This window comes from Leuresthes tenuis, unplaced genomic scaffold (assembly GCF_036924035.1).
Source record: "Leuresthes tenuis unplaced genomic scaffold, fLeuTen1.0.hap1 SCAF_15, whole genome shotgun sequence".
Classification (NCBI taxonomy): domain Eukaryota; kingdom Metazoa; phylum Chordata; class Actinopteri; order Atheriniformes; family Atherinopsidae; genus Leuresthes; species Leuresthes tenuis.
In genome coordinates this window covers 27,892,403-27,910,727 of record NW_027325369.1, presented here as the reverse complement: position 1 = coordinate 27,910,727, position 18,325 = coordinate 27,892,403, and the positions used below count along the sequence as shown (strand labels likewise).

Here is an 18,325-nt window from a genome sequence, read left to right as displayed (position 1 = left end):
TGACTTGTCTCACATCTCATCTCAGATCTCTGTCACTGGCAGAACTGTCTGCCTCTGAAACAGCACACAGCTGAGTCAGCCGTTTTAAAAAGTGCATGCTTTTGCATGACTTCATGAGCATTTTTTTTATCAGTTAATATGCTACCCTGCATACTGGTACAGAAGAGTTGCAAGCTATGTGAAATCCTTATTTTCTCTATCACCAACAGTCAGATAAAAAGACTTATTTCTTAACACAGAGAAATATGAAACAAACAGCTACATACACTCACTCTTCACTCCGAGGGTCAATTGAAAATCACCAATCAACTTGGTTTTAGACAATAGGAGGAAGTCGGAGTTCCCGCAGAAAGCCCATGTGTACACAGGGAGAACATGCAAACTCCACACAGGAAGGCCCCAGCTGGGATTTGAACCAGGAACCTTCCTCTTCTTCTGGGAGGCAACAGTGCTATCCAGCACACCACAGTGCGGCCCTGCTCTACATTTCAGCATTCATTTATCATGCTTCCACTGGTCGGCTGGCTGTCCATGAAATAATTCAGTAAATAATCATCTTTAACGGAGCAATGTTTAATTTTTACACATTATTCAATATATATCTAAATCTGTTAGACTATAGACACCTGGTTAAAATTATGGTGTGTTCTGTTTGAATTCTGAAGTTAGAATCTTGCGATCCAAGAAGAAAACAAAATATCAACCGAAACATCTCCCAAAGTTGAACTTCAGGTCAGCTTTATGATAAGTTAAGATACCCTTCTGGTTTCAGCTACAGTCAAATGAAAACATGAGTTATTCTGGTCTAACTGGACGAGAAATCAGTGGATTTAAAAGTCATTACATTGAACTTACAATGAATACCAGTTTGACATCTTGAAGGCCATCACCCAGGACCTTAACGACGATATGGTTGAGATGAATGTCTCTGCAACTACTCTAAAGCCAAGAATCATGTGGCACTATCAGTCATTTTACTTTTTTACTGTGACTATATAGTAATAGAGGCAAGATGCACTTGCACTTAAGAGTTGCCATTAAAAGTGTAGGGCCATGATTTAAACTCATGTTTCTTGTTTGTTATTGATACCAAAACCAAAATTCAGGACACTAATGAACAGATTTACTATGGCAGTAGTACTTCAGTGGCTCATGAAGGGAAGTTTTTAAAACAAACTTTGACAGATCAGAAACAAGTAAACAAAGAATTGAATATCTCTTATGTTTAAGTAATGTATTTATGTGTCGAAAGAGTTGACAGAAATCGATGAAATGGGATGGTGATCTTCAGCTATAAACAATGTAGGACAGAAGTGTGAAGTGGGAGGAGCAGTGGCTGTAGCAGAGTCCCCCCTCTTCATGTTCGCTGTAAAGTAAGTCTCTTCTTTTAAAGTCAAGTTTGCCTGATACATCTAAATGCAGCTGGAAGCCTGACACCTAGTTTCAACGTAGCTTTGTCCGCAAATGAGGAAAGATCTGCTGTATGGCAGGAAGCTGGTAAATGAATTAGGTCACAGGCTAATAAACTACTCTACTTTAACAAGTGAAAAGTTAAAAGCCATATTTCACTCATTTTAATACTGAATTTTGCCAGCTTAAATCTTTTTTAAGAATTGGTGTGTGGATGTGAGCTATCTGAATATATGGCTGCAGAGAAGTTTGCATTCAAATTGTGTTATTTTTACTCGAATTGTGAAGGAACTGCAGAACTCAGAAACATGACTGCAGAATTTTGAGCACACAAATTTACTGTGTTGAGGCTGACCTAAATATGTCAATAAAGAACATTCTTGTGTGTACGTTTGTAAAATTGTGCTGTCATGTTAGTGTAGGTAAGATTTTTGCTCTGGGATATCCGACACAAAAAACTGAAACCTGAAGGTTGTGTAATTTTCTTGGAAGGTTAAAAGAACAGGTTAACACTTGCATTTCACAAACTGCACAGAGCTCTAACTATGCAGACAGTTCAGTTTAGTTTTTCACCACTTCCTGCAAACATAAGCATGGCACCGATTTTGCATTAATATCTTGCAGCTGCACACAGAAAAAAGCAACACATCACAGGTACGGCTTTTTGTGCCTACATATGAACAGTTTATAATTCACTTGTACTTGCTGGAACATTTAACAAATGCCCATGCATGCTACAAAACAAGTCAAGTGCCAGAAGTATGCCAGTAATAAATTGTCGTATTGTCTATTGTATCCCTTACACTGGCAGTTCAGAAGATCTTGTTACAACAAAGATTTTTCCATTTCTCACGCCTTGTTAAAAATTAAGCAAATACTCTGCTCTGATTTATCGATGATAAACCGTATCTTCTCTGTCTTGGATTCTGTTGGCCTTCTTGAACACAAATCAATAATCCTGTTTGATCTTTGCTTGTCACAGTGTCCACAAAGAAAACAGAACGCATCACTTGAGCAAACATTTAAACACGTAAAGGTAACCCTGTTGTAACGCTTAGTTGCACATCTATTTGCAACAAATCATGAGTTCAGCTCCGTTTTGCATGTGGATGGATAAAAAGTGGATGGATAAAAACATGGCAACCTTTCAAACAGCTGACTTAAGGCCACACATGTTTTTAGACAAGTCAAACAGGTTCAAGTGAATTTCTTGAGGGACCGCTATGGAATTTACAATAGTCTTTATCTGCGATGGAATTCTTTGAAATGTTAAAAATTCAGCTTCGAAAACCAGGACTTCACGTGACTATTAAACGCTGACCCAGTAGAATCAGATGGGTTATTTCGTGGCAACCTTTGCAGTTCAGGTGAGGGACTTACTTTATATATAAAAGAAATGATAACTTCTTTTCAGCTAGGCTCTCTTGGTTAAAGTGAATACTTTTTGCAATTCTTTCTAATCCTCACCAGTAGCTTTTTTACTGGACTGGGCTGAAGCTTGTACTGAACATCGATGTAACCCTGCAGATAACCTGAAACCAAACAGGAGCTGCTACATGTTTTACAACAATCAAATTGCAAATGAATAATACCTCAATTCCTAAAACAATTGGGGTACTGTGTTAAATGTTAATGATAATACCAGGTATCAATGATTAATAAACCTCATAAAGCAATATTTTATCCAAACTGGAACAATAAAACAAAAACATCTCAAATGCTGAAAGAGAGATATTTTAATTTTTCAAGGAAGTTTGAACTCATCTTAAAAGTGATGTTGGGACAGAACAGCAAAACGCTGAAAGAAAAAAATGATCAGCTATTAAGTTAATTGGCAACAGGTCAGTAACATGATTGAATATACTAAAAAAGAGCACCTTTGAGAAGCAGAGTCTGCAGAAGTAAAGATGGGCCAAGGCAATCTGCAAATACTGTGTCTACAAATTGTGGAGCAATTGCAAAATAATGTTCCTCAGTTCCTCATCAAATAGAAGACTATTTAGTTGTACTAAATTAGTATCTTTACTTTTTTGCCAACAATTTTTTATACTGTGTAGAATTCATATGTTTCCATCATATTTGACTGCAACTAGCTAGGTGAGTTGTTGAGGCTTAAAAACAATCTTAAAAAATATCACAATTCCCAACCAAAGGCCAAATGCCACAGGTAGAATTATTCAGATGGAAAATGTTTTCAATGGAAGTTCCACAACAAACTTTCTGTATATTGTGTTAACATGAAACATGGGAAATGCTTGTTATTCATATCCCTGTATGTATGGTTATCTATGTTTACAGGTTTTCTGATCATGTGTCTACAGCCGTGTCTAATTTCTCATAATCTGTGCCAAAAGACTTCTACCAGCAGACAATATAGAGAGACATGGATTGAGGTGGATGTCACAACACCCTGATCTCTACTGGAGTACTCCAAGTAGCATCTAAGTTTCTCAAAAACCGGGATTAAACCTAATGCATGTTTCTGAAAGCAGGATAAGATGTGTACACGTATAACACATAATCAGGAATCATATGTGTATATAAACACAGCCTATTGATTTTTTTATTTTATCATAAACTCACTTGTGAGAAAGAAACGCAAACAGAATATTGTGTTATTTACTCATAACATTCTCTTACAGAGGCTCTTTTTCACTTTTCTTCATTTTAATATCAACCATTGTCATGTCAAGCAAAGTCATTGCTGCCTCATAATTAGTTCAAATGGGATTTAAAGGATAGATGTTATGCTCTTTTTTTATTTCAGGGAAGTCTGGGGTGTTTTGTGAGGTGTTAATGAAATTTCTGTGACATTACTTCAGTCAAAACACCATAGAAATACAGTACCATATGTATAATTATATGTATATATATATTAGTATATTTGGGTATGATAAAAAAAACATGACTTTATAATTAAGGTTGATTGTTTAAAAAGAAAGAAAAAAGACACAAAGGTGATATTACTGTCACAGGCTGTTCATTCTCACCCTCCTGTCCTCAAATGTATCCATGCAAACTCAAACTTAATGAACATAATGAATGTCCCTATGAAAGTTGTGGATGCAAGGAATTGTGGGATGACATTATTTCCTTTCTCTCTTAAAGGGTACTCCAGCGTTTTCTGTACCAAAGGAGATAATAAAGGAAGCACTGAAGCTTCGTCCAGGTCATTTCACTCAGTTAGGGAACCTTTCAAAACAGAAATGTGTATTCAGTCAGACACTTCGGACCCCTAGTTGGGATATAAAACATTTTTTTAAAAGTACTGGTATAACTGCTGATGAAAATTCAACAGCAAAGCAAAAAGCTAAATAAAAAAAAGGTTCAGCTTCACACTTCTCAGGTGCAGCAAGTGAAGCTGGCTTAAACTGAATAGTTGAAAACTAGTTGCATAAAAGTAGGACGAAATTAAACTGAACTGGGAGGAGATGAAGATAAAGATAAGATAAACAGGGTGGATAAGTTTAGCCTGAACTGATACCGTGATGTAACATTTGCTTGCGACTCTGACCTCCTCTAAATGACTAAATGACATATTTTCAAACCTGAACAAAGTGAAAGGGTTGTTTCATGTTGGTTATGTTATTTCCATACTCTTTAGAGGAAAGAGGAGGTGTTTAAAGTAAATATGTCGGTCCGTGTACCTGCAGCCAAACAAAAGAGTACATAGAGGGTGATTCCCCTCCCTCAGTTCTGGGCGGTTCTACGCGGCTCCTCTCAGCCACTCCCCTCTGCTACTCACTACATTAAGACGCACTTCTTCTCCGGACGCGCACGTGGAAAGATCTTTACAGTGGATGCCGTCGCACGCGCGCTCATCCCGGCACTACTTTCAAACTGTTATGTCTCGAGCCCAATGCTGTCAGCAGCTGCACGTCCCACAGTTTTTGCTGAGCCCTCGCGCGACAGGAGAAACTATTTGTAGCCTAAATTTAAAGACTTGCAGAGCGTCGGGTTTTGTTTTATACCCCCTCCTCTGTTTCCCCTATCCCGCGCTCTCCAAGTTAAGTCATTGCACAGAAGTATGGTAGATAAAGGCCCTTTGCTGACTTCTGCCATTATCTTTTACCTCTCAATTGGGGCGGCAATATTTCAAGTCCTGGAGGAACCCAATTGGAAGCAGGCTGCAAAGCAGTACAGAGAGAAGAAGGATAAAATACTTGCGGACTATCCTTGTCTCTCGAAAGATGATCTGGACAAAATATTAGAGGTATGTTCTTAAATTGAGCACTTTCCCTTTTGGGTATTAAAGTTGTATCGTTACATAACTGCTGCAGGCTTATCTCAACCCACACGAGGGTAATTAAAAGATGAATCTGTGTAAAGTTCTGAAACAGTTTCCCCCTTCTTCAAAGGGGTGACACATGATGAGCCTCAGCTGGTTTGTAAACCTTTCCTTAAACTGAAACTCCTGAGGCATGAGACGTTGTCAGTCCATGGTTCATCTTTGTGGGTCAGCACATTCTCTCAGAAAGCGTGATTGGCCTGAATTTTATAACTCCAAAAGTCGTTGAAGCTTGTGTGTCTTATCTCTTAGTCTCTGTTGCTAATGGTGGTAATTATTTTATTACCCGCTGCTTTCAGATTTCTATTGCAATTTCCCAGACTCTGTCTGTGACATTTATCACTGTGGCAGGTGTGGAGGGCCAGTCTGTAACCCCAGCCTTGAAAAGCATCATCAGGTGCGTTTTTCTGTGCCAGTGTCTTGTCAGAATAGCAGTTTCAGTAATAAAACTGGTGCCAATGACCTCTGTGGGCTTACTGTCAGCACTGAATGAGCACATAGTAAGTCAATAGTCCTGTGATTTCATGGGTTAATGTGGGTTAAGAGAGTGCTGATTGGTGTCTTTGTTAATGTGTTTGCAGAGTTACATGCAAGATGAATCTCTGCACTGTAACATCACATCATGATTTTATATCTGCTGAGGCAGGATATCGGGGGGTATTGAAATGCACATTTCTGCATTTACAAGCATGATCAGAGACATGTCTCAACCTGTGCCCCTTTTAGGCCTCAGTATTGGGGAGATTTATTATCCCCTCCATCCCCCCTCTGCTTCCATCTGCCTCTCCTCTTTGTGTTTGGGGGACTGAAAGGGATATGTCCATGAACCTCCCCCATTCACAGCACCTCTCTGTAACAGCAAAACCTCAGCAGTAGCCAAATCTGCTTTTTTTTCTTTCTTTTTTTTTGTGGGGGGACTGTGGGGGGGTAATCTGGTTTAGAGATTTTGGAAATTTCCTTTTGGATGTTAAGTCTATATGCCAGCAACTTTTTTTTACTCTAAAAGGCATGTGAAACTGAAACATTTCCTTCTCCTGTCTTCTCATGTGAGGACAAAGACGGCACAAAGCCATTTGGGTGGTTTGAAGGCACTTTCTAAAGATCATATCAAGTTGCATGTTAGAAATCTAACCCTTTCCACAGCCACACAGTTGGTTGTATTGTCCTGTTTGGACAAACCATAGCAGCTGTCCTTTCTTGCCTTTTTGCCAAAACACCTGCTGCAAAGGTGTTGGAGTTGTTTTCCTTAAACTGAGAGTTGAGTTGCCTCTATGTGTGTCAGAAGCAGAGATTCTTTTAGATTTCCATTATGGAAACTTTGCTCAGCTCGTTAACAATTAAAACAAGCGAAGGCGACACTCTTGTAAAAGTCAGCACTCTTTATTAACTTATTTTATTAACAAGAAGTTTACTATTAACTACGGGAACCTTGAAGTGGTCACAGTTTAAAGATTGGATTTTATGGCCCATAAGCGCCAACTCCAGCGAAGCTGTTATAAAGTTCAATAAGGGCGGGGCTGCGTAGGGGCGTTATCTCCTCAATACTTTGAGCGATGTGTTGTAGCATCAACAAGTTCTGTCGCCTCGAGGCACATAGGACAACGCATAGGAGGTTTACAGCCCGACACACCTCTGGAAACCGCTGCACACTCGATCGGATGCCTGTATGTGTATATAACCTATAAGAAGAGTGTGTGTTTTCATTGATCCATCCGAGTTTTGCACCAGCTCTGCAGGAACTACCAGACATCACTGGGCTTCCTCACATTGGGTCTTTTATCTTTGTGCCACTGCAGCCACGAAAAACGAGCGCAGATGTGTTACGTAGAAAATATTCATGTTACCTGAGGAGAAAAAGGCATTCCAACTTGTTCACTTTCAACCTAATATTTAATGTTTCTCTAAAGTTTATAAAAAGCTTTGATTTTTGCATAACACCACACACAGAACATGATAGTGAAATGACAAACACTTGTGTGTTTGGTGCCCAAATTTATCATAAATACCTGGTTTTCCTGAGGAGGGAAAGAAAAAAGGCTTTTTTTCCTGAAAAGCTTTCAGGATGAAGCGTTGCTTGTCATGAACACATTAAACTGCAGCCTGTTTCTTTCTCATTTTGCAGACGAGCTTTAGTGGATTATTTAATTTAACTTTGTGGCTGCTAAAGTTATTTTCCCACAAAGCTCGAGGAACAGGTTTGTGTGTGTGTCCAAATGAATGTTTTCTTTTTTTTTTTTTTTTTTCTTTTCTTTTTTTTTTGCAAAGACAGCTCAACACACAGGTGTCACATGCTCAGTGTAAAAATGTCCCTTAGGTAGTTTTGGAATAAGCAGTAAAAAGAATGAAGTGGGGCTGTTTTGTTTTTTGGGTCTTTTTGTTTGTTGTCATGTGACCTGGCTGCTGTTTGGAACTGCTGACCTGAAAGAGCTGAGTTTTCCTTCCCCTTTTGGAAAGTGAAATGAAAACGTGACACTGACAGCTTGAAGGACAGGAATGCATTTTAATCGGTGGTTAAAGTTTAGGAATATTTAGCAATTACTACAAGTTTTGAGTTGATCAGCTGTAAGCATTCAGCAATCCTCAGATCTGTGAACCCTCAAGAGGCTCAAACCAAAGTTCATCTGAGTTTGATTAACGTAAATGTCAATCAACTTGAAAAGAAATTTGAGAATAAAGACGAATACCATGTGTGGTGTCATTAAAACAAGTCTCACAGCCGTATGCAATATTAACAGCCTCGTTTAAAGCAGTGTAACAGTCACTGCTTAACAGATGTGTGAAAGAAGAATCCTTTCACTTTTACTGCTTGCTCCTTTATGTTGTCAAATGAAGACAAAGCTGAACTAAATTGTTCTCTTATTTTGTGAAAATATAACCCCACACTTTGTTAGTGTTGCAGACAGATCTCATCATTGTTTGCAACTCATTCACCTTTGTCAGAAATTGATACAAAATGACATGGAAGAGCTCAAGTGTGACTTGACTGTTTGCAACTTGGTAAATCTTGTTTGCAAGCAGCTGTTGCTGCGCCATGCTGGAAGTGGAAAAATACCAAGGCACTGGAGCGGCGTGTTGAGCCACCAGCTGTCCTGATAACTGTTAGTTTGTCATTGTGGTTTTTACTGTTCTTTTAGTTATCAGATTATGGCAGAGACAGTCTGTTTAACCTGCAGTATCCTAACTTGCACAAACAGTGGTACACATCACGTTTAGTCATGTGTTATATGCTGCATTTTAATGGCCCTATACTGTTATTTTAAAGTAATAGAAGTCATTTTGTACTATCTGTTTGTTATGGCAGACTTGTGTACAGGATTGTGAAGAGCGTTTTACATATTCAACCCCCCCCTCCTTATAACCAAGGTTGTTGTTTGGAACCCTTTCCAGACATTTAAGAAATGAACCCATCTTGAATGCCTTTAAATATCAGGAGAGCATCCATGTTTAGGCAGCTGCGCTCTTTTTCATATACTTGTCCTGTGGTCAGGCACTTGAATAAACCAGCTAAGCACCTTCTTGCTGAGCTGCTTTGGTCTCTCTTGGACTCCTTAGCTTGTGCTTTTTGCCTTGTTTTCAGGTGGCCATGAGTTGACCTGTGGGTGGCCTTGTAACCTTTTTATGTGTTTTGCATTCCTCTCTGAGCCTCTCACATGTTACTACATGTTTGGTTTGTGTAGCTGAAACGAAATTTTAAAATAACTTACAGATTTAAAGAAATACACACTTTAACTGATCATGTCCACTATTTGAAGGGCCTACCTTAAGATGATGACCTCGTTGTATTCGTGGGATTTTAGCCATTTTGCATCTGTCAGCCTTTTTTTTTTTTTTTTTTTTAAATTCAATCTGGCAGACAGACTCTTAACTAGATCAAATACCCGTTATTAGGCTAGAATAAGGTGCAGAGCTTAACACACACACACACACAGACCACAGACATGACGCACAAATGTAAAACATCTGTTTTCTACAAAGCAAACAAACCTCAGACACCTCCAACTTGTGGAGTAAAATCTCATACTGGTCCCAGCAGAGCAGTCCGTAAATCACTGATTGTTTTGTCATTTTAACTTTTTAACATTAACATGTGCGTTCTCTTTTTTAAGTTGCACAGCTGCGTTATCATAAACACCAAATACCAAAGTTAAGTTTGACACAATCGGCTCTGCCTGCTTCAGGGAGTTTTTTTCGTTTGTTAACTAAAACTGGAACATTCTGAGATCAGAAGACATGGAACGTTTAAACTTGTTTCCTGTGTGAGATTCGACCTGTTCTACACTACCGGATTGTAATGGGAGAATTGTTTGGTGTTAAGGTTCCCTGTAATCAGTTTAGTGTGAATGTCACTGTGCAAAATCCTTGAGCCTCATTTCTTCATATGTTAAGCAAGACGATGAGTAACGGGTCCAGTTATATATTGAAATATGAGCCTAGATCAATTCAGTCTTCAGTAATTAAGTCTAAAACAGAATTTTTGCCTTTTTAACAACCTTGAAAGTCAATATTTAATGTGACCACCTTTATTACCCTCTCAGACAAGCTTTCGTGTAATTTATTTAGATAGTTTTCAGGAAGAGTTCTCCAGGCTTCTTGAAGGACCTTCCAAAGCTCTTCTTTGGATGTCGGCTGCCTTTTGTTCCGTTCTCCATCAAAATAATCTCACACTGCTTCCACAATGTTGAGATCCAGGCTCTGAGAGGATTCATCAACCATCCCTTCATTTTTTTTCATGGACACACTGAACACCTTGCAGAGTTTTCAGCTCTTTGGGAATCACCTTGTTGGAGCAGAAATGCTACTTTGTCTGTCAAACTGTGTTGTCTTTGATCATTTTCAGAGATTTAATTAAAGAAATGGAAACGTGTTACAGGCTGCTAGTAACAAAGTGCCTAAAGATACAATTTAGAATTGGCTCTTTATGAGGTTGCCTGTTCTGTTTGCACATAACACTGGTTCATCCCTTGAGTTAGGTGCCTGTTTTTGCTTGAATGAGTCATCGGTGTTATGTGGCTTAACAAACAAAAAGACAAAATGATCAGGCACAAGCATTGAACTGAAAATTAGTGGAAAAAGCAGCTAATGCTCAAAGAAAAGCTTTGACCTTCAGAAAGCCTTGAGAACTATTTGATCAAGATTTTTATGCGGAACTATAGATGTAAGCAAGCAAAAGTGCATAAGCCAGCAGCAAGCTATTTAAGTTTTTCCTCTTTAATTTCCAGTCATGGTTCGAATACAAGCTTGGTCATCACTGTTGTTGTCTCAAGGCCCTTATTGGTTCAACTAAGGAACTTTGTTTTTTTTAGAAGACAAAAGAATGGCCTCCCATCGTTTGGTAATTACAGAGTAGAACTGTCACAGACCTATCATTATTAAAGAACCAAGCATCTTCCAGTACTTTAGGGCTTATGTGAATTTTGCCAATGCCTGCAGATTTCCTCCCCTTCCAGCACACTGGGAGAATGAGTGTGGGGCGGCGCATTGTCCCAGCACACATGGCCGGGTGTTTGCTTATTCCCAAGATGGGGAATTCAGTTTTTGTTGTGGCTGCTCAAGGACACGTGCGGTTGGAAATGATTGATTGAGCCCTTTCTTTTCCTTTGAATTTTAATGCTAAAACACCACTGGAGCTGATATGTCATGCACGATGTGGCTAAGGAGGACTCTCTCTGTCAGTAAATTTACATAAGGGTAGAAAAAGAAATCTAATTCTATTTCAATTACATTTCAAATTAAAGGGAAGAAACTGGAAAAAAATGGCAAAAGTTTCACAATTTGCAATCAGTTATGCTTTGATTATATCAGTTGAGATCAAATTATGATATTATCATAAGTGTATTAACATGATATGCTTATTTCATATACCCGTAAACCTGATGCCTAACCCACTGTGGTTGGAAGTCAGATTTCTCCTGCATTCCTTGGAGCTTTGCATATGCTTCACAGGTCAAAAGAGGAAACTTGTAACAACAGAGAATAATTTGTATGTACTTTGTGGAAAAGGTAAAGTGTGCAATTTACCGAGCTGTAAAACTGCCCAGCTCGACATGGCACCAGTTTGCCTCCAACTACGGTAAATTGTCGGTCAATTGTTTTGGCCTTACAAGCTGAAAGCAGGTATATTACCAACAACCGCAGTGAAACCAAATAAACTTTGGTCAATAAATTGATCACCCTAAATGATTAAATGGTCTTGTCAAGCTAAAGCTGTAGCCCAATTGGAACGTGTAGAAACATACAGGCATTATGAGTGAAACTCTGCATAAAGCACGAGGAAGAGCCAGCACTTCAGAACCACCTTGTCTTTTTTGATGCATCATAAAATCACTGTTTAGGGATGCAGCACTTGCCTTCCTGTTTCTCTAACAAAATAAGCACTGGCCAGTACAATAAAGCCCCCCCGGTTGAAGGCAAATCTCCAGAGTGCCTGGTTGTCGTTTCAGCTCATCAGTAACTCTGATGATACCATCGACATATCACAGGAAGGAAGTGATGAAAGAAATGAAGCTTATACACGACAAACTTCCTGCCTTCCTTGTCTTTAGCTCTTTCGACTCTTTTCTTTTTCTTTTTTTTGTTCAGAATTGCTTTCTGGCAGCAACCATGTGTTGTTCCATGTTTATTTCTCTCTGAGGTAAATTCCAGCAGCTTCTCAGTCTTAGTTTTTCTTTGCACTCAGGTGGTGTCAGATGCTGCAGGCCAAGGCATCACTATAACAGGCAGTAAGACGTTCAACAACTGGAACTGGCCCAATGCTGTCATCTTTGCTGCCACAGTTATCACCACTATCGGTAAGTGCTTGGAGTGACCGATCACAAATTTTTGTATGGTTCCACATGCTTGACTTTATTAATTGAATTATTACATTCAATCTACTCATTCTTAAAGGATATGGGAACATTGCCCCAAAAACCTCATCCGGCAGAGTGTTTTGCATCTTCTATGGGTTATTTGGAGTGCCGTTATGTCTCACCTGGATCAGTGAGCTGGGGAAGTTCTTTGGCGGCAGAGCCAAGCACCTGGGCCAGTTTTTAACGAGAAAAGGATTTTCACTGGTGGGTCGATGCGTCTTGTGTTTTCCACATTTCTGGTTGCATCTTCTGTTTACCTGAAGTAGCATCTTTTTTCTCTGTTCTTTTCCAGAGGAAAGCTCAGTTTACCTGCACAGCCATCTTTCTCCTCTGGGGAGTGCTGGTCCATTTAGTCCTTCCACCTTTTGTGTTTATGTCTCAGGAGGGTTGGTCATATATCGAAGGATTGTACTTCTCGTTTGTCACCTTGACCACAATTGGTTTTGGGGACTTAGTAGCAGGTAAGCTAAGAAATGAACCCTTTCATTTAATTTACTTAAGCCTGTAGTTAAAAGTGTGAATAAAAGGCCAGTCTTCATATCCTTGAATATATGGTATATAAAATGTCCTGTTCCTGCAGGTGTGGAACCAAATAAAGAGTATCCAACTCTGTATCGTTACTTTGTGGAAGTGTGGATCTATTTGGGGTTGGCCTGGCTGTCTTTGTTCTTCAACTGGAAAGTGCGGATGGTGATCGAAGCCCACAAGGCATTAAAGAAACGTCGCAAGCTGCGCAAGCTTTCTCTTGAGGAGCTGCGGCACTACAAAGAGTCTCACAAAGCGTCCCTTCGTTTGCCACCCACTCCCAATGATGTCAACATTTTCGGCTTCTTGTCCAAGAAGCAGGAGGGCTACAATGACTTGATAAAGCAGATCGGCAACAAAAAAGATAGCAGAGGCAAATGCAGCAATGGCGACGCCAACAAAAAATCCAAAGAAATCAGTCGATCTAAGAGTTGCAATGATGCTCCCATGTTTAATGGCCACACCATCCTCAGCCTGGACCGCTCACCACGCCAAAAGAGACGCTATAGCTTCAGTGACCGTGTCACGGTTGCTTTCTCAAAATCTAAGAACTACCTGCTGGGTTCAGACAATGGGTTACTGCTAACTGAGGACCAAGTAGAGGGCGAGCTGGACCTGGACCAGAACCAAATGTATGAGAACCAACTTGACAAGGATGTCGACCTTGAGAACGGAGGCGTCGGAGATCATGGAGCAGGCGGTCGGAGGCCATGGGACTCTAAAGAGTACCATCCTCTTACAATCCAAAATGCTAACATTACTTTTGTTGATGAGGAAAACTTTCTCAGCAATAACTTAGAGGATTTGGAGGATGATGATGATGATGATGATTCTAAAGCAAAACTTTCTATTACTACATGTGATGAAAACATTGAAACAAACTCTAAGGAAGATCAGACTTCTGAATCTGAAGAGTCTGTTTTCACTAGTGACGGTTCAGAGCACAGCCACTCCTATGAAAAACTCGTAGAGGAATATGCAAAGGAAGACAATACAGAATCTTGAGCCGTTAGAGCTGATCACTGTAAAGTCAGCCCATCTCCCTGGTCCTCTGGTGTTGACTTGGTTGCTATTGAAGTATGTCTATTCTAACATGAACCATTTGAAAGGATATCAAAGGTCTCATTGCACTTTGAGGGTCTATAAAGCCAAGATAAAATTCAAATCAATGATCTGTGAAAAACCTCGACTCATTTTAAGAGTTGAGTTTCCTCTAAAATCTCGATCAAATAATGTCTTAAATTCTGGACTACAGAGCAGCCCCATGAGTATTTAACTTTTGTCTTTCTTTTTTATACAGTTTGAAAAACTAAATCGCAAAATATTTTATTATGTCCAAACATACAACTATTATCCACGAGTGATTTTTTTTTTCTACACATAGGCTAAAATTCTATGTGGAAATGAGTTTGATTTCCCATCATTTCAATTTCTATTCACCATATTGGTGTTTTAATGATATTTATTAAAACGGTGAACATAGTAGCTTTTGTTCGATTGCTACATGGGTTTAAATAGCTCCCATTGCACAACTCAGTCAAATGAGGACCTATCGAAGTCCACTCCAGTGCAGACTGTCCTTCTATAACCTGAGCCGGACATTTTGTCTTAAAGAAATGAAGGGGTTATGGTCCAATTCTCCAGTTGTTTCCATTGGTATTTCATTTGTTTTGTTAAACCTTTTATCTCGTTGTGTCTGAGATTGCTGTTTATATTCTGAGCAACAGAACTGTGACTGTAGAAGAGATAATCAGTGATGCCTTTTTCAACATCTGAGCCCTCGAACCCACTTGGAGTTAAAGTAATTATTAACAGAGCCACTGCTAACTGAGTTGGGGTTTTCTAAACACACCTGTGCGTCTTTTCTGATGTCGGGAAACCCCTCTCAGAACACACTCAAACACATTTGAACTGTTTGTTTTGCTCCCGTCTGCATATCAGTTGACAGATGTGCAAATTTAGCTCCTTTTTCAGTGCTTGACGGGGACGAAGCTTTCACAGCAACAACATGCCCACTTTCTGTCTCTAACACTTTTTCACTTGATTGTATTTGCCATGTAAATACTGGCTCAGAGCCCATCAGTAGCCACAAACACAGCTCTACTCAGGACACGTAGTCTTGCGACTCGTGTTTGCCTTTGGGGGGGCTTGCACCAGCACGAATGACTGAAATGCCACTGATGACAGGTAGCCAAGGTTAACGAAGGCAGATCAATACTCTCTTGACGTACGTATTCAGTCATGAGACCCAATTGTTGGTATTGGTGTACCCAGCTGTTGTGCAGTGCCTCCCTCATGTTTCGTGTAAATATGAAACCAAATTCTCAAACTTCCAGTGCTTTTCAGTTTCACCTGTGAAAGTGCTCAGGGATTTATTGCTAATCCACTGCCTTTTGCACACATTAATTTGCACACAAATTTGAAATGGTGTTACTTTGGATGGTAAAATTGCAGTGAGACAGTGTCATGAAGGGCTCCTTAAAGTCCAATTCAGTGAAGTTGAGCAACCAACGATAAAGTATCAGCCGGGTCTTTTTTTGTTTGTCACAAAATGCACATCCTGACCTGAAGTTCTGCCTTAAAAGTGAGTGTTATGTGAATAGCCTTAAATCCACTGCAAAGCAGAGGTAGCACAATACAGTGTAACATTTGAATGTATTTTGCAGCAACTCATCACAGGGTCCTCTCTCACGGCTGTGGACAATTCTCTTATTTTCACTGCTTCTTCAGGATGTTAGTGCATTATTGTTATGCAACCGAGGTACTTCGTGTCAACTGAATTTCAAGTATGTGTGAGAATTATTAACTCTGAACAGGTTAAACAGGTTGTCTGAAGTTTTCCTCTTCATGTTGCTCCATTGCGTGAAAACTCCAAAATAGGTGTCTGTGTAGTTTTTACTTGTGTTTTCTATGATTAAGTTATTCATGTTTGTAAGTTTGTATATGAATTCCAGCAAAACTGTATATTTCCTGTAAAATAAACATTGAAATAGCAAATAATAAAGCCATTTGTTCTTTGTTTTTATTACATCAATGACCTTCAATTATATTTGAGCTGCTGAAACTAGAAATAACCCAGTGCTACTGATCAGAATTTTTACTCTCTTATCCCAAATCTTAACCCAGTCTTATGTGTAATAGATGTGCATGTCCATGTAAGAACTCGTAAGATGGCAACACATTTATAGGCTGTGGTTTTGTGCAGGATAGCTTTCCAGAGTTAAAACCCTAACCTAAAAACCATAAGCCCTAACCATGTATTTCTAACTCCTTATCCTAACCATCTTTAACTAAGAGCAAAGTAAAAATGTGAGGAATCACAAGTGAGCTTGAAGTGAAAGAACTAATAATGATTCATAGAAAATGACAAATAAAATAATCATTCTGTAATGAAAATGGAATATAAATATGAATTATTAGATTGAATAAATACATGGATAAAACATGAAGAAATACAGAACTGAATTAATAAAATTAACAATTAGCAAAGTAAAATAAGATGAAACCTTGTTTTTGTATTTTGGAAGCATTCATTGCCATAATCATTCATTTATTTAGTGAGTCATTTATGTATATGTTTTATTTATTTATTATCATGGCAGTTTCAGTCTTCCACAGGTTACAATGTAATTTGCAAAGATGGATTATAAATGTATGCTTGATTTTTTTTTAGTAAAATCCAAATGTATTAAACACTCAGATATGTTCAAGCTTTGCAACACATATATGGTTTAGGTAAATTTATTGATAAAACTGTCCAGTAATGCAAAAAACACCAATTCTTATCATAGCAGTGCAAGTCAACATAGCATTTAATGTCACAGACATCTCATCTTTGTTTCCTCTGGAGACTATCATCTGGTAAGAGAGGACTTCAAGATTTTTGCTGCAATTTCTGCCTGTGCAGTTTGAAAACAGCACCTGTCCATTTGTTTGTCAATTATTAGAATTATGATTTTAATCAAATTGATTCAAGTGGATTGTAACTAATTAGATGATGGTTGGATTGTGTTGGATCATACCTTTAAAATGCTTAAAGATTACTTTATTTGTGATATGGCACTACTAATGAAAATGAATTGAACTGAAATAAATTCTTCATTCAAGCTCATTACAAATGAGTTCTGTGGAGTTTAAGGTTGGGTTAGCAAAGTAGCCCTAACATGGCTAACATACCATGTCATCCTGCCATTTCCTCTTTAAATAGTTGTTGCACAGATAAGAGGTGTGCTTTTAGGTTTTTCTTTTGCTGTATGACAGCAGTCTGTATGACAGAAGTCTTAACTGATGATAAGACTTCCTGGATGCATAGAGTGGTTCTGCAAAATGGAGGGCAGCAAACACCCCCAAACTATTGCTGATACTCTTCCATGTTTCGCTGTGGGGAGCCCCACTGAAAACCTGTGCTTTCATCCAGCTGATCACTGATTCAGTCACTTCTTCTGGGCTTTAAGATTAGTTTTATTTAAAAACTCTGCCATGCAAGCCTGCATCTATCTGAAACCATCTCCAGACTGCTGATGCAGACAGTGCAGTCATGCATGTGTCATTAAGTAGAGCCGTCAGCTATGGAACAGTTAAACGACTGTCAAACAGAGTAGACACGTAGAAATACCCAGCCTCTGAACAGCAAATTGCTTAAAGTCCTTTTCCTTGGGATGTTAATCATAATTTTGAATGATACTGCAAGATGCAAAATTTTATTGAGAATGCAACATTGAGGTAATTTCTTAACTATTTAGAAATTATTATTTTCAGATGGTTTGTCTTCCATAGTTAATAGTTCAGTTATCTGTTCATAACAGAGCTTGTTTCCTTGCTGTAACAGGTGGATCTATTTCATTATCTCCAGCAAAAGGAAGGACTGAGCAGTCTCACTGCTGAAATGCCTATAGTGTCAGACCTTGATTAGATATACAGGTACCATTAAGATATATGTACATACGAAAGCTGTCTTTTTCTAAGATTAAAGTGACTTGTTATCCTGAGAACACAAAGATATTTTTTTCCTTTTTCTGTTTGGGTGTTTGGTTCATTTGATCATATATTTACACGTAGTTTTACCTTTGAGGAGTCATGACTCATGGGAATGATCCACAACTGAACTCTAAATCAAGCAATATATATGTGGTCCTGTTTGCTGCAGTAGTGTTATTAATATAACAACAGCAACATCTTCAAACAGGAAGAGATGAGAGGCGGACTAACTTCCACTTGTCTCTTTCAGTCGGCAGGAGATGCAACTGCTGAACAC

The 18,325-nt window shown here is 38.9% G+C and overlaps 1 protein-coding gene across 1 annotated transcript; it reads left to right on the top strand.

Moving 5' to 3' along the window:
• Positions 1–5,157: 5,157 nt before the first annotated feature.
• Positions 5,158–16,089, top strand: kcnk5a (potassium channel, subfamily K, member 5a). The gene is made up of 5 exons (XM_072364969.1): positions 5,158–5,623; positions 12,375–12,486; positions 12,584–12,750; positions 12,839–13,007; positions 13,127–16,089. Exons 1-5 carry the CDS (start codon positions 5,438–5,440, stop codon positions 14,074–14,076), a joined length of 1,584 nt encoding a protein of 527 aa, XP_072221070.1. The 5' UTR covers positions 5,158–5,437; the 3' UTR covers positions 14,077–16,089.
• Positions 16,090–18,325: the final 2,236 nt, after the last annotated feature.

Bases quoted from the DNA above. Each gene is read 5' to 3' on its own strand.
- kcnk5a (XM_072364969.1), top strand. From the start codon at position 5,438: ATGGTAGATAAAGGCCCTTTGCTGACTTCTGCCATTATCTTTTACCTC. The intron at 5,624-12,374 runs GTATGTTCTTAA...CTTTGCACTCAG, and splicing joins ATCTGGACAAAATATTAGAG to GTGGTGTCAGATGCTGCAGG. The intron at 13,008-13,126 runs GTAAGCTAAGAA...CTGTTCCTGCAG, and splicing joins TTTTGGGGACTTAGTAGCAG to GTGTGGAACCAAATAAAGAG.